The sequence below is a fragment of the Strix aluco genome, chromosome 4 (assembly GCF_031877795.1).
Source record: "Strix aluco isolate bStrAlu1 chromosome 4, bStrAlu1.hap1, whole genome shotgun sequence".
NCBI classification, from domain to species: Eukaryota; Metazoa; Chordata; class Aves; order Strigiformes; family Strigidae; genus Strix; species Strix aluco.
In genome coordinates this window covers 96744216-96761687 of record NC_133934.1, presented here as the reverse complement: position 1 = coordinate 96761687, position 17472 = coordinate 96744216, and the positions used below count along the sequence as shown (strand labels likewise).

The 17472-nt window shown below is 35.6% G+C and overlaps 1 protein-coding gene across 2 annotated transcripts in view; it reads right to left on the bottom strand.

The window, feature by feature from the left end:
- FMN1 (formin 1) overlaps positions 1 to 17472 on the bottom strand; it is a 209218-nt gene that overhangs the window by 121434 nt on the left and 70312 nt on the right. For both annotated transcript variants that reach the window (XM_074824482.1, XM_074824483.1), the window contains one exon: positions 4115 to 4176. In XM_074824482.1, the coding sequence (XP_074680583.1) occupies positions 4115 to 4176 (62 nt within the window). The remainder of the gene's footprint in view (positions 1 to 4114; positions 4177 to 17472) is intronic.

The following is a 17472-nucleotide window of genomic DNA, read 5'->3' as shown; positions in this document are numbered from 1 at the left end:
ACCTGTCTACAGAATCAGCACCAACCCTTTCAAACTGGTGGTATACATAAAGCTGTTTGTACTCTGCGAATTCCATGTGAAGTTTATAGGAAATGAACATAGCAATAACAAAACCTAAAGAATAAAAATCCATTAGGAATTTCATTCACATAGTCAAGGAAAAAAAATAACTTCCAAAAGAAACAGGACAGAAGTATTGGACACTTTCTATTGCTAAAGAGTAAACAGATCTCTCATAAGCCACTATATCCAGATTTCAAGGGGCAGACTCGGGATAACTTTGCTCGCTTTCACCTTCAGAGTACAGTCTTACTAATTTTTTGAGAACCTCTTTCCCTACACATACCCTCCAGGGCTCCTTACATTTTTCTAGGCATTTTAAGAATAACAAAGAATAAGGGTCTCACTCCTAATCTTTTACTGAGAACGTATGATGATCATCCTCCCTCATAAATACAAGATATAAGATTTGGAACAGTTTGCAAAAGAGATGGTTCAGAGAAATTTCTGTCTGTAGGTTCCTTCAGTGCATAGTACAAAATCCCATTAAACACAGGCATTTCCAAAAGTTGGGATATCTACCACCACATTTTTCTGTTATACCCTTAAAGAATAAAATGCAACAAGTTATTACATTAAATCACAACAGAATTTTACTTCCCTATATGTTCCCATATGAAATTTTACAATGTAAAGTTTCATATGTACAGCAGTATGTAGCAATTAATATTTTTTTAATCTTAAAATATATCTTTCCTTCAAATAACGAAAAGCCAGAAGAAAGGAGTATACAAACAATGTCTGGCCTTCTCTAATGCATTCCATTTTTACCAGTGAAAATACTGGTAATATAAAGAATGAACAAAAATCATGTCCCTTGGCTGTTATATTTAAATATTACAGACTGAAATGATTTCAGGGAAAAGAAATAATTTTTAAATTAATCACAAAACTCAGGAAAAATTTCTTTGAAATTAAGGACAAAATAATAAAGGCTAACAACGGAGATGCAGGGAAAAAAATTTAAAATGTTTAAACATCAGGGACACAAGAAAAAGAACCTCTTAAAGTATACAGACTGTAAAAAAAGAGGAAAAAAGTTTGAAAGGACACCCTTTAATTTGGAAAACTACTAAAACTTAGAAGCAGAACTAACATTTTTTGATTTACCAAAGCAGGAGAGCCGGGTAGCAGCATCTGACTCTCAGATTTCACCCATTATAAAAAATAACATGCTGCAGTAAGATTTGACATTCTCTTCACAAAATGAATAACTTAGCATTGACATTCTTTGGACACAGGACATATTAAGAATATAGGAATACAGTATTTTCAGCCTAAATGTTTTTTAGATTATAAATTTGGCACTATATAGAAATTTTCACATGGCATTCTACATGTTCCATAGAAATAAAGAGCTCCAAAACAAAAAAAAAAAAGCTGCATCTATGATGGGTCACATTCTAGTACAAGGAATTCATTATCAAGGATGTACAGGAAAAGAACAGGAACACTACTCAGATGGTATAGTACACAGAAGTCACGAAAGCATACGATACTGTAATTTAGTCATCAGTACTATATACCATAATCCATGTGCAGACTCTGTTTCAGGAAACCCTTAAAACACTAATTGCTGGAAATGGTATACTAGGGCAACATTTCTCAGTAATTTAGTCACTATGCATCTTTCATGAACCTGATGCCTTACACCAGGCTGGGCTGAGGTCCAAAAACCAAGCAAAAAACCAAGCAGTACACTGCTAAGGAGGGGGAATGGAGGCAGTGGCAGTAGAAGCAACAAGGAAGAGGCAATGAAGACACTCAGACTCGCCAAAAAAACCCCAAATCAAAACAAAAAGCACCATATGGGAAGAAGGCATTACCCTTACACTCTGTATTTCTCATACGTGTTTTCTAAGCACCCACTGCTGGTCACTGCTGGAGACAAGGATACTTGCTTCAGCTGGCCTTTGGTAAAGGAAGTCTTAATGTCCTTTAATATTGTAAAATGAAAAATCACATTATATCTCAGGAATCATCAGTCTTACAAACAGAACTCTGTGCAAGGTCTCCAGTAGCTTATGAGTAACTCCAAAATGGATCTCCAAAAATCTTGTTTGAATTACACCTTGAATACAATAAACCTAAGTATTCTTTTTCTGAATCAATTATTTTTCTGATTATCATGATGTAGACCTTACACTTCACTGCTGCTACCTAAAAGAGCTACAAAACATTCATATCACCTTCTCTGGTTTGCCTTACATAGTGTAAGATAAAACAGTACCAAACATGAAAATAATTGCCAAATGCAGGCAACATAAGGAAACATCATCTGTAGGACACTGCTACTAAGAGTGCATAAGTCTTCTACTAATCATGGAGAGCAAATACTTGCATTTTAGCTCATTTCTAATTATATTTACATACATATATAAAATGGTGAGATTTCATGGTGCTGAAATACATCACAATTTCATTTTTCTGGAAACAACCCACTCACAATTTCCTTACTACTAAACAAGATAACATATAAACACAATCATTAAGACATGATGATATTTGAGAAAAACTCAAATAATCCAAATATACAAAAATAATAATCTGATTTAAAAGAGAATGTTTATACCATTCAAAGTTATGAGCAGCAAATAAATGAATCTACTCTTCCAGTGTCTTTCAGATGTACTTTTATGGAAAACAGAATGTGCAAGATGAACATTCTTTTAATGAAAGATGAAATTGAAGAGATGTGTGATTTTTCATGGATGCCCACCAGTACCTGTCTCCTCTGCCTCTACTGTTTCCAGGGTTGCTGGAGGTGCACAAACACATTTTTCTCTCTCACCAAGACTATGTATTCTCTGAAATACCCTCTCAAAATGAATAAATCCCCCTTGCATCCATCTACTTTTCTTGTGTGGGAGAGTTACACTATTCTTTGTAAGATTTATTATTAACAATATTTATTGTATAGTACTGTTGTATTTACTTTAGTGTTAGCTTGTATTTCCCTGTGCTGAATTTTAAGAGATGCTGCACACACCAGAGACTCTGCCTGTCCTGTCCACTCCACAAGCTGCTACTATCATTCCACCTGTCTACTCAAAGATCTCACTGAGCTTTCTCAACTTCATAGGTTTTACATCCATTATGCCCTGGCCTTTGTGCACACACAAAGACATAAATACTCTGTGTAATACAAATACTGTACTTGCACTCGTCTGATGATTGCTATATGTGATCTGCCTAATGACATGGTCAATGTATCAATAAACTGGATTATCAGACTCCCTGTGTTACTAAATTTGTTTTTTTCCATTCTATTTGCCTTAGTCATGACAAAGAAAATACAGAATGTTTTGTACTTGATGACTTGTGTACTGAGGATTTAGCATATGGACCTGTATTAGAACACAGTGCAGCTATGCTTAAGAATATATCACAACTGGTGAGAAAAGGAAGATGCTGTGAATTTATCTTTAAACTAGGACAGTTCAACAAATTCACTTTAAGTTATACTGCCATTTAAGTTCCTCCTTTTATGAGACAAACACTTTGTAATATTTCACTTTCCTTAGCAGAGTCAATCATGCCAATGGAAAGTGAGTTTTAATATTAAACTTTGTTATTTCTGATTTTGACAATTAGACAGTTTACACTTACAAAACCAGACATCAATAAAGAGTGTTCAATACAACATTTCAGAGAGATTCACAAAGGGAATTACCATGCTTAGTTCTCAGTTTAAAATTACAGAAAACTGCTTCTACAGAGGTATGTTTAACTGAGACACAGTGAATAGTTAAATGCCAGTGCCTTAATATAATAACCAAATGTAAAAGTACTGCACTGCTGAGTTAGAGGGAAGAATTTACGAGCACAACGATAAGCAAAACTACAAAGGCAAAACATGTAAAACTGCTTTCTGCCATCATATATGAGTACATGTATGGATTTTAAATTAATTTTAACTGAGCTGGCAGTCAACTGAAAACAACTTTTAGAAAGAAACAAATTCTTAACATTTGGTGGAAAGTATATGTCTGCACTACTTAAATCTGTAAAATGCACTAGAGTCAGGGAAAGAAAAATCATTACAAAAGCATACCTTTAGCGTTTCAATTTCTTCTTTGTGCTCCCTCTTTAAATGCAAAATGGCAGCTTGGTACTCTGTAAAAATAAAAAAATAGTACATTCCATTAGAGTCAGAAAACAATGTGCATCTTCAGCATAATGTATTTCAGACAACACCACTGGGTCCAGAATGCAGATGTAGGCTCTCAAATAAAAGACCTTTTACAATGGTGATGGAAAAGAAAATTCGAACACAGTAATTAGCATTATTTTCTAAGGCCACATGACCAGATTTTCCATGGTGTTTCTAAGAGCAGAGGATAAAGCAAAGAGGTCTTCCATGCTGAGAGGGGAAAATGGGGGGAAGATACATCAGGCTGAAATAACAAGAGGAAACTTTAGTTTTGCTTAGCTTTGCAGATAAATGTAGAGCTAATAGGATATTATGACATACACATGCATGCATGCACACACACACACTTGAATTCTAAAAAAACATGCATTAAATACAATGATTTAAACTGGATTGTAAACATACAGTCACTATATACAGGCAAATTGGATAAAAGAACAATCACAAATACAAACGAAGACCTGGAAAAGTACCCAACAGCAAGACATACAAAGAATTCTTTGTCTTAATTCTATCAGATGAAGATTAATTACAGGATTTAAGTACCTTCACAGGGTAGCATTTAGTGAGAACATAACGAAATCCAAAGCTATAATAAAACTGAAAGCATGAAACTTAAAGCCAGATAAATTTAAATCAGCAAGGAAAAAATGAGGAGGCTGGGCATTGATTACACAGGTTTAGTGATAGCTGTAATTAAGGTGTAGATTTACCAAATGGACCTCTAGAACCTGGGTCTCATACTATGGTCTCCCTCAATCCATACCATGCCTACATTTGGCCAGGCGAAGAAAGAGAAGACCTTTCATTACAGCTGTGTAAAGATTTAAGAGAAGCCTGTCTTCTGTAAAACATTGGCCCAGAAGCTACAGCCCTCCTAAAAAAGCAACTGGAGTTCATTCTTAGACCATCAAAGTCCCACTTCTATCTGCTTCCAAATCAAAATTCATCCAAAAGTGTATTTCCAGTTCCCTGGCTTGGCTTCTGCTTCCTTGACTAAAAAAGGAATCAAATCCTAATTTAAACAAGGATTGAAAATAGTCCAAAACCTTTAAATTTTACTGTCAGTGTTCTCTAACACTAAGGGCTTTGTATAGTCCCTGGAACAGTAGAACCAAAAAAACCAGCATTAGAACATCAAAGCATGGAGCAAAGCACCAGATCAGTAAAATACTCCAGTGCTTAGGAGCTTTTTTTCTTTTTTTTTTTTTTTTCTTTTCTCTTCTTCTTTCCTTTATTGTCTTGAGAGCACATGGAGGAAAGAGGAAAGGAAAGATAACCTGATCATCACCCTGAAATCTGTATGACATGGAAGCCTTTAATGCAAAGTTATTTTTTTCAAATGCAGGTGAAGCTATATGCAAGCAGCTGAATCGATATACAAAATCAAAAGGAAAAAGGATCGATATTTTACAAGACACAAAATAAAAAATTTGGGTGATTCCATCTAGTAATGGTATCACCTAAACTCCTCCTTCCTCTTTAACGGGCTTCTACTTAGAGCTTTCCAGCATGGAAAAATTGTCTGACTGCTCTGCTGGAATCGCAGCTGGTTAGCTCTATGGACTTTTAGATTTTTCTCCTGTGAATTCCTTTGACTGGTTGATATTCCCTCTGGACACAGGCTCTGCTTATCCATTCACCTAAACAGGACTTAACGAAACAGCTGCTTCAGGTCCCTAGAAAAAGTTGTGACCCTTCTGGCAGCTCAGCTGGTTAAGCACTCACTCGGCTTGCAGGGCATGAGAACATCCTGACAAAGTTTAGCTCTTTAAGGTCACGTGATTAGTGAAGCAAACAACAGGCTTTCAAAATGCTGCTATCACTTCTTAATTTGGCTAACAGAAGGATACAGCTCTATCTTAACAAAAGATCTACTTTTATGTGGGATTGCTCAATGCTTAACATTCTTTGGGATTTGGGTAAGAGAGTCATAGTTCACCTGTGCTGACATAGACCTGCACTGGCACCAAGAGCTGATTTTTCACCATATCTACCCATTCCCAACTCTGTTGTTTATGTTCTTATCTTGGCACAAATGTTTATGCAGTCAGAGAATGATGGAAGAACCTCCATGGATGAAGCCTAACACAGCATAAAAAGTTAAAGAATTTTTTAAAAATTAAGTATACGTCATTTTTGTGACAGACGTTTTGCAAGACATGATCATTTTAAGTTACTTAAATTGGCACGTGTTTTTCATTACTTTTCCTAGCTGAAACATCCGAAATAAGTTCTAGCAATTGCTTTGTTTAATATTTGTTCTAAAGGAGAGCTAAGGCAGAGAGTAGCAATTCTTTTATGGTTTACTTATTCCTTAAAAATACGCTTAGAAAGTACTAGATTATAAGAATGAATAAACCTAATTCATTACTTAAAACACAGCTACTGCATAAAAATGTATCATGAATTGATATATGTAACATATTTAATACATTGTCTATTATGCAATAAATTGACATTCAACTTCATAAGCTTCTTCCATTTCTTTCTAACATTATATTTCTTTTTTAACTAGAAGAAACTAACTATTGGATAGAAGCTGACACCTGGCAAACTGGCAAAGTACCTTTTTGATTCTTCTCAAACAAACAATTATTTTTATGTGCAAGATACTATAATGAAAAAGAAACCACATCATAATTATGGTTTTGTATAATATAAAGTAACTCATGTCTATCTCTCATATTTTTTGTGAAGCCACCTTAATTTGGTATAATTCTACATGGGTAGTTAACATCCTAGATAGCACATGGAGAAATTGAAGAATTTGACTAGAAAGAACAATTGCATCATATAATTCCAAAAATCAGTTTCTGAACATACTGGCAATGGAATAATAAAGTTTAGTTATGCAGTGGTGTTGGGATGCTGCTTAGAATGGTAAAATCACAACAGGAAAGTAAACAGTAATGACATGTTAATGGAAAGAACTGTACTGCAAACAATATAGGTCAGGCTGTACACACTGCTGAGTTCTTAAATTCCATTTAACACACAAAACAGATTCATCCAGACTACAGAAAAAATACAGAAATACTGTAAATTATCAGAGTGATTTGTACAGTTACACATTAACTATGCCAGAGCCTGTAGCCAGCCTGATTCTCACATAATCATTGTAACTCCTTATTAGTTAAGACACATGAAAACATGTGGATAGTTCTCAGAGCCAGCTGAGATACAAGGTTGCATGACCTCCCACTTCCTGGTGCTGCAATACCTTAATGACCTTCAAGACCAACATGGAAGTAAATCACAGAACCACAGCACAGCTGAGGCTGGAAGGGACCTCTGGAGGTCATCTGGTCCAAACCCTGTAGAGCTGGTTGCCCAGGACCATGTCCAGACAGCCTCTGAATGCTCCCACAAAACTCCATCATCCTCATCCTTTCTGGTCAGCCTGTGCCAGTGCTCAGCCACTCTCACAGAGAGAAAGTGTTTCCTGATGTTTAGCCGGACTCTTCTGTGTTTCAGTGTGTGCTCACACTGGTCCTGCCACTGGGCTCCACTGAAAAGAGCCTGGCTCCTTCTTCTTTACACCCTACTTTATAGATCCGAGCTGATCATGTGTCACAAGGTGACTCTTTAATGTATTCCATGCCAGCACATTCCCTAGTTTGTGTAATGTCAGGGGGGTTGTATTTTCTGAGGTTTTAAAGTCTTTCGTTATGCTGGATAACAGAAGGCTGATTGTACAAGCATCCTGTTGTACTTGCCTGGTCTCCAAACAGCCAGCTGGGAAGACAGTGGCTGCAGGGCATAAATAAGTCATCTATCCCTAATGCAGATATTACTCTGAAGGGCTTTTGAAACAAACAAATCTGATGCAAATCAGATGGCAAGTGCTCCTATCCTGAAAAATGACCACAAGCAAATTAGGATTTCAATACTGAGAAAACAATTAAAAATGTTAGTCGTTTACATAAGGCAAACAAGCAAAGTAAACAATCTCACTGCATAGATTCAGCTCCAACCAGCTCTAACTCTTAATTTTCCTTTACTACTTCTAATTTACTACTTTTGCCTCTGTTTTGAGAGGACTCCATTCCAAGAAAAATGTAGTAAATGATGGAATTTGTTGCCCATTCAGGCATACTCTTTACTAATGCAACTTGATGCTTCCTTCAGTCAATAATTATAACCCACTGCAGCTAAAGCAAACTTTCATAAAACTGGATATTTCTTCTCAGATAGTGAGATAAAGCAGATATACATTATAAAGTCTTAAATAAACAAAAATATTTGTAACATCTGCTGGTAGTTAGTAATGTATTTTAAAATACCATGTTAGTGGAAAAATGTTTCACTAAAATATTTTTTTAAAATAATGTGAAAGTTGGCAAAGTACACAGGAATCTGGATAGAGGCCTCAGTGAAAACCAAAGATATTCAGTGACATGACAGTGCAAGGTTTCCTTTTTCTTGTTGTTGGAAAAATAAATCAGTTAGCAATTGTGAAACTTAAATTTCCATTTATTCCTATGTTTTGCCGTAGTCAGGAGATAAGAGGTATCTAATGCAGTCTTGCTAATCATATGGATTTATCAGATAGACTAGAACTCTACTTGGACCTCATTATCATAAGAACAATATGAACGATAAAATGACCCTTCCCTCCACTACTACTACCACTGTTCTGCACTTTCATCCTTTACATTCATACTTTCTGTCTCTAGGACTTGCCATACATATTTTGCATCCAATGCGCAACTTAGACCAACATTAAACCATGAAGATCCTCTCTTCACATAGAAGCAGGACAAAGACATTCCTGTGGTCTAGGTCAAATCACTTTTCCAAGTTCTGAGTTCTATCCACATCACTATCAGGGAAATAGTTATTACCCAGTGAAGGTACCTGGGGGTTATCCAGTCAATCAGATTTTACACAAAAGCTGCACTAATGTATAATAGGGGAAAAAATAGCTATGTAAGTAAAAGAAAATATCTAGTTTGCAAAGATAAGCTCATTGTAGACCATTAAAGCAGCAGAATGCTGGATAAAGGAACTGAAATTCTTACCAGAAACTGAGTCGGTTTCCAGAAGGCACTCCAAAGTGCAGTGAATTAATCAAAACCATCTTACTTTGGGAATACCCATGTAACACATTCCTAATTTACAGAGGTTTGGGGGGCACAATGCAAAGTCTGTTTTTGTTCCTATTTCTACAGGCTCCTGAAGAGGTAAACTGAGAATTGTCAGAGTGCAGAGCAGTGCAGCTGTGAAATAAAAATAATTCAGTTTTGTAGTGAACAAAACTATATCTCTATTGAGACAAGCCAGAACCCTATCCTGTCTCAGCAGTCAAAAAGCAAATGACATGCAAAAAATTAAAAACTGGCAAAAAGGTAGTAGTAGTTTTCCAGTACACTCTTCCAGCAACGTGATTTGCAATTCAGGAACTTTCTAAACCAGAGAAGCTGTTTGCATATTTAATAGTTTGCAAGTGGATTCCTCTTCCATGAATGTGCGTTGCTGATTTTAAAACTCCTGCAAGCAGACAACATCCTGCAGCAAAAAAATTAATTGCACATTAGGTAAAGGCCTTTTGTTTACTTTGAATCTGCACCTGTTAGGGTCATTTGATGTCTCCAATTCCTGTGCTGGAAGAAGCAGTGAACAACTGCTCACCATTTACTCATTTGCTGTTTCTTATGATTTTAGAGATCTCCATCATATGCATTGACTGATTCTTCTCCAGTGGAAAGAATATTAGTCTACATAGGCTTTCCTCATAAGGAACATGTTCCATATTGTTGACCAAAGTTGCTGTCATTCCCTGAACCTTTTACAGTACTACTGTACCCTCTCTGAATTGAAAAAACTACAGGTTCCCACGAAATACAAAATGTGGACATTTATACAATAGCATCATGATGATCTAGAAGATTTTTTCTTCTATTTCTTTCCTAATGCTTCCTACCACTTCAGCTGCTTTCCGATCACTACCAAACACTGAGCTGACATTTCCCAAGATCGATTTTAACATCAAGGTCTTACTTAAAGAGTAATGATCAGATCAGAATTCATTACTTTCTATACGCATTTAGGATTTTTTTCCTCAAGTGCACATTTTAATAGTTCTGTATTTTGGATTTCCTTTGCCATTTTAATGCATAGTCCCTCAACCTTAGGGGTTTTTTTACCTTTTGTTTTAATTCTCATGAAAAAAAATTGTATTCTAATGAGAGAATGCTAAATTTGCATTCAGGTCTTATCTTCACTACTCTTACTAACTTTTTATCAGCTGCAAACTTCCCGACCTTGAGTCTCATTTTTCCAGTTCATGTATGAATATGTACAGAGTGTAGAGTTGCAAAGTGTTTGTACCCTCAGCAAGTCTGCTGATGATACAAAACTGGGAGGAATGAAGCTGGAGAGTCTTGCTGCCATTCAGAAGGACCTCAATAGGCTGGAGAAAGGGGCTGACAGGAACCTCATAAAGTTCAACAGGGGAAGTGCAAAGTCCTGCACCTGGGGAGGAACAATCCTGGGCACCAGGACATGCTGGGGGTTAATTGGCTGGAAAGCAGCTTTGCAGAAAGGACCTGGGGAATACCAAGCTGAACGTGAGCCAGCAATGAGCCCTTGCAGCAAAGGCAGCCAACGGTGTCCTGTGCTGCATTAGAAGCGTTGCCAGCAGGTCGAGGGAGGTGATCCTTCCTCTCCGCTCAGCACTGGTGAGGGCACAACTGGAGTGCTGTGTCCAGGGCTGGGCTCCCCAGTACAAGAGAGGTACGGATCTTTTGTAAATCTAGCTCCATATACACATTCCAACATTCACTGTACATTAAATGTTATCTCTTGTAAAATTGTAATTGTCCTTTTTTGTATTGTTTGTTTGAAACATTATTCTCTACTATAAATATAATTATGATCAAAACAAGAATATTGGGAATAATTTTCATAGCAAGTAAATATATTATACATTCCAGTGACAAGAAAATAGATCTCTGATTTCTTGAAAATCTGAGGGACACTGAGAAAATGTAAAATTAGCCACTTCCACTGGGTGGCAGTTTTGTACTCCATTAATAACCTTTTCCTTTTTTTTTTTTCTGAAGTCAAACTATAATTCACCAATTTATGGATATAGATATACTGTTCTTTTATTCTGACTGTGAACTTGTTACCTTATTACTTTTTCATCTAGATTTTTATTTCAATACAGTTTTTTGTCTTTTTCCTAATGATTAGCTTGTTAAATTTTATTTGATAGTTACATATACATTTGAAATTTCCTTCAACTGTATATTTTTACAAGGTGCTTGGGAAAGAAAACCCATGATTTCTGGAGTGATCAACTAGACTAATATCATGATCCCATTCTGCCATCCACAGATATAGCCAACATTACAAAGTATCATAAATTTACTTCCAGTCATGCTATATTTGGTTCTGCCTATGCACAACTGCAGGAAAAAATAATTATAATTAGTATTTTATCTGATTTTAAACAAATATTTTAGAATTGAACATTGCAAAGACAAAACCAGTGCAAATCTTATAACATTCTTCCTTAGCTAACTTCCAGATTTGGTATCAGTCTGCTTCATGATTTTAAAGTATGTTGGCAATATGGATCATATAAAGATAGCATTGACTAAAATGATATCAATATATCAGGAAAAGAAATCTGGATCTGAAAGCAAGGATTTTCTTAGAATATTTTCTTTATCATAAGGTACTACAACATTTGAAATGCTCCAGTTAAAGCATGGAATTACCATCTTCAACAAAGTAATGGGTTGCAAGAAGGAAATGAGACTGTTCTAACTAAATACCCACTGCAAGGAGGAAGCAACTTTGTGTCCTGTAATTGCATCAAAAATAGTATGTAAACAGATAAGATAATTATTGTGGAAACACAATGGAAAAGCTGAAGAAGCAAAACCAAACAATTAAAAATGGGTGAATAATTTAGATGGATGAGATGAACAAAGGGCTTAAAATGCTCTAAGGAGGCAGAAGTGGAATTTGTTACAGAATCACAGACATCAACTGTGTGAAAAGAACAGAGTATCACATATTGTGAAATAGTGGACAAATATCTCCAACCATTTATACATCACATCTGCTGGAGCAAGAGTGTACAAATACACTAAAGAACATTAGGGGTGTACAGGTATGACAGCAGAAGGTTTTATTCACATTCTTTTGAATAGGAATTTAAAAACAAAAGTACCTGGAACCCAAAAATTTGACAGATACGAAAACTTACATAAGGGGAAAAGGGTAACACAGTTTTTATTAGTTACTGGATTTTAAAACTACAAGTTTTAAGCTTTAACAGAATCATCTGAAACAAAGGAAGTTCAGTATATCAGACTAATTTTTACAGCACTCTGTTTTCTAAAATTTTGGTCCTCAAGGCTAATCTTGAAAATAAAATGTATACCACAGGACTGCTCAAATCTAGCCTTAATAATCATAAAACCCAAGTATCTAAAATATTTTTATCAGCATATTCTAGTATTATTAGGACCTTGACATTTGAATATTAATTAGTCCATCTCTATTTACTGCCCAAGCTGTTTAGCTTTAGCATTCATCCTGACCTTCTAAGATAAATATGGTCTTCAGGCAACACACCCATAAATTCTCTGGGCCTGTTTGGATCTATGGTTTCTACGGAGAAAGCTGAGCTAGGATATTGAGGTGTTAAGGATATTGAGTGGAGGGTTTAGTTTGAGCTGGCTTCTTTAAAACACCCAGAATTCCCAAATAATTACACCTCTAATCTCTAGTTACAAATTCAGAAGACCTTCAAAATCTGAACTGTGTATCTGTATGACCAGTAAACATTATTTACTGTGCTCAAGAAGTTGCGTAGGCCAGATTTCATTCACTTCAGAACCCCAGCTTTTTAGGGTGGAGATGCGTGGTGTGATTTTCTTTTTCCATTCCATGAACAATTCTCAGATGTTATTTACTTCTTTGTTCCATTGGAAAGGAGAGAAAAAATAGGAGATTTTTACGGGATGGACTAACATAATAGCTTGCTCATTTGCCCAGTCTCCAAGCAGGCAGTAAATAATCAGTGGCCTGTAACTCTTAATACCTAAGTGTTTCTATGACCTCCACACCACCACCAGAGTCCTGTAAGGTAGGGCCTGCTTCAAGTGAGGGAAATGGAAAATGCTAACAATGAATTGTCAGGGAGAGATGAGTCAGTCAGACCAGACTCTTGAGAAGTCCAATTAATGACAGTTTATACAGACATCATAACTTTCTTACCCTAAGATCACTGATGGTATGAGCAGGGAAATTCTAACAAATTCCAATATAAGTTGCTTTAATTAATGCAAAAATGTCTGAACGCTGTCTTATTTCCTAAGAAGTATTCATGCAGCTGTAACAAACATGAGTGGACTCTCATTATGAAACTTCAAAGGGAATAGGACAGGCCTTCAAAGTCCTTTGGATTTATTTCTTCTAATATGACGCCCACTTGCATCATCATCTAAATGGTGTTTCATGGTAGAATTAAGGACTAACTTGTTCTTCAGTACTATAATGCATCAAGAGTTTATCCTGGTCATAAGGTTTGTTTATAAGTCTTGTAAAATAATCACACTGAATATTCACCAACAGCATCTAGTATTCCTAACTCAATTACAAAAAAAAGGATCAAAAAAAAAAAGAAAACTAATCTTAATCCTTAGAAAGTTTTAACTCAGCAGATTGTTACACTGTAATTGTTTGACAAGCGTGAGAACAGGAAACTGCTTAATGAATAAACAAATAATGATCATCCATACACAGTATAATGACAGTTTCTTAACTTACAGAAATATAGGAGAACACAGGCTAGAGATACTGAGGCAATACATTACACTAAAAGGACTCAGAAAAAATTTCTTGTTCTTCAGAAACGGTGTTTTAATCACTAGGGAGTTGGGATTTCATCACTTGAGTATGTCATCAGGAAGCTTTTATTCAAATATTTATTTTAGCAAAACAGGCAGACCAAAATTTCAGAGTACTTTATGGACATTATGGATTATATAAACTCAATATTAAAAAAAGCAGCACGTTTATAAAAAGTACACAGGTTCACCACCTTCATGACACCAGAATGAAACTTAGTCTTCACCTAAAATACCACAAAATCCACCTGGTATCTCAGCTGTCATAGAAGGACCCTCCAGAAGATGTTGCTTTCTCTCGTTTCCACATACACAGAACAATACAAATGCTTTGAAACATGCCTTATTCAATTATGTCAGTTGCTTCAGCAAGCAAGTGCAGAAATGACAAGTCATTGTAGAAAAAAGAGGAATAGTATCAGAAAATTCTCTTTTAAAATAAACCTTGTTCCAACTCAGCTTCAGTTAGTTATCACCATTCTATAATAATTCAATAATTCAAAAGAGCTGCTTAAAAGGAGTTTCAAAGTCACTAGAGTTTGTACAAAATAAGTTGCTTAAGCCTCATATAAAATCCAGTACTGGCCAGGGCTTTGTGTGTCCTGCTCTTCGTGGGATAAAAAACTGAGCAAAAAAACACGGCAGGGGCTCTATCTGAAATAAACGTCCATAAATCAGGTTAATATTGTTCATTCCCTTTCTTAAAGCACAATCAAATCTCCTTTTCCTTCAAAAGACATCCCTACTGATTCATCACTAATGGCATTATCAGTTAGCATCTAATAAGCCCTCACACAGTTTTCAATGGGATTTTATTATATTTCTTTGGCAGTGTTAAATGTGCTCATTTTGAACAAGGACCAGTGTGTGCCCAAATACATCAAGGTTATGGAAAAGTTGAAAGCTATCATCCCTTTAATCCTTCCAAACTGACTAGTACTAAGCTAGTGAACAGGGCAAATTCGGTTCTTGAACAGAAAGCTTCAGTTCTCATTTTTTATATGCAGTATTTATTCAAATCAATAACAGTATGCTGCTACAATATTTCTCATAATTTATTAATTCACTTCACTTTTACACTTAAATTCAGCTGTTACCTCAGTTTTACGTAAGATATACCTCACAATGGAGGACCACAGCCCACCAACTCAGAAAGAACTTTTCCAGCTCAATTTTGACTACACCTACAGTCTTTGCTTCAAAGATTTTTAGAATAAGCACTGCCAGATTATAAAAAGCCCAACTAACAGATATATTAGACTATCTCTAAAATGGGTTACATTTATCTGAAGTTTGCTCGCAGACAAGAGAAATGAGGGAAAAAAAAAAAAAGGAGAAAGTAATACACCAGTTCGCAATTGTGATGTTCCTTCGATCAGACTTCAAATCTTAACTTTGCAAAATTTCACACTCAGCATTGTGGGATGGATCTGAAAGTCAATGAAATCAACCTAAGTTCCACTCGCTTTAGTGGGATGGCAGCCACTGAAACTGAAGTAATGTAAGCTAGAATTCTAAAAACAGATCCTCATCTACATTACAGAACTTCTGTAATCTTTATTAAATTTTTAGTCCTAAACAGTGGTAGGTACAGCAGACTCTGCCTTTAACATTTTTATTCCATCAAGGAAAGGTAAATACTGCTTTTACAGTAACAAGAGAGACCAAAGACTAGACACAGACGGACAACGTTACACTCTTCCACCCACCTGGTGGTCCCTCCTTGTAAAGCTTTAGGTGAGCTAGAGACAAAAGCATAAGTAAGATTGTATTTAAGCTTCACACAGGGAATTTATACTTTTACACTCATTAAATATGTATCCTAACAAGGAGTCTGGCAGACTCCCTGCTTTTTATTCATTACTACAAACATATACCTCAGTCAGTATTTTCAGCTCCTTTTTATATTATTTTGTCTTGCAAAAAATTATCAACTGTTTATGAATGGCTTCATTTCTTAAGTGATCCTAGATATTCCTAGATATTAGCACTGCCCACAAAATCAAGTCAAATCAAAATCAAATAGCAAGTATTTAAATAAATCTCTACCATGTAAAAAATCCCATGGACATTCCTTAGTTAATCACAGGCCACATACAATAACACTTACTATGAAAACAAACTTGCAAATATCTCTATAAAGCTCTCAGCTCAATATATATACACAGAATTGAATATCACATGCTGTAGAATGACTAAATTTATTAATTCCTCAATATTTTCAGTTGGAAATAACAGCGGTGCTCACTCATTGTCTTTTCATGTTGCCTGGTAAGGCAAGGAAAGCAATGCAGATAGATCAGAAAGCTTAGCCTCTTCTCACAGATTCATTCCACACAATCTGATGAGAAGACACAAGTTTGGGGTGGGAACACTTTCAAGAATTCCTTGTGTTGCTTTTTAAGTTGTTTCTAGAACATGCACTTTTTAAAAAAAATATAGACTGCAATAACAGTGGCCAATGTATGACATGCCACCAGGTGGTAGAAGTAAAAGCATTTAAGATATTACTAATGATTAGAAAAGTATGAGGCATGCTTCACTGTTTTGCAAAGAAAATACACACTGCAGCATGCATGTTTTTCCTTAATGCATAGAAAACCAAACATGAAATAAAATCTGGATGTTTTAGACAACCTATGTAATTTATGTAAATGCTTAACGTGTGTTCAATTGTATAATCACAGAAATTATCTCAACACAGAGCAGCAAGAACATTTACAAATACACACAATACATGCTCATGTAAATCTTTGTCACGATACTGTGCAAGCTGCACTGTTCATCACCCTTTCTAAAAGAAAAGGTACGAGTGTTCACTGGTAAATCTAGTGATCGGAAAATTTAACCTACAACTTTGGGAATACTGGATACAGTGGGTCACAATGTTACAAATAGCAATTTTCATTCTCCAAAACTGTTGCAAAAAGCAAGTATATACACTCAAATATTATTCAGTATTATTCTATTTGTGTTCAAAACTGTGCTGTGCAAAAATTTCCTTTTCTTCTTTGATAATAAAACAATGTACCTACTTAAATAATTTTAAGTAGAATCTTATGTGAAAACCTTTCCCACAGAAATCTTCATAACTCACATTTCAAATAGATGAGTTACTCTTCAAACTCTGCAAAAGCAATTTAGGAGCCTTCTCTGCCACAATCTTAAAACTTCAAGTAGAAAGTAGAAGCTTTGAAGATAAATGACCTATATAGTCACTTATTGTCAGTACGTTCATTTTTGTAAAAAATCTTACATATTAAACTCAGTACGTGGAAACATGCAAAATAATGTTAACACAATTTAAAAGTAATTAAAGAACAAAACCTGGAAAACTTGAGTGCAATCTACCTCTCTCAAGATGTACCACACCCTGTAGCATAAAGG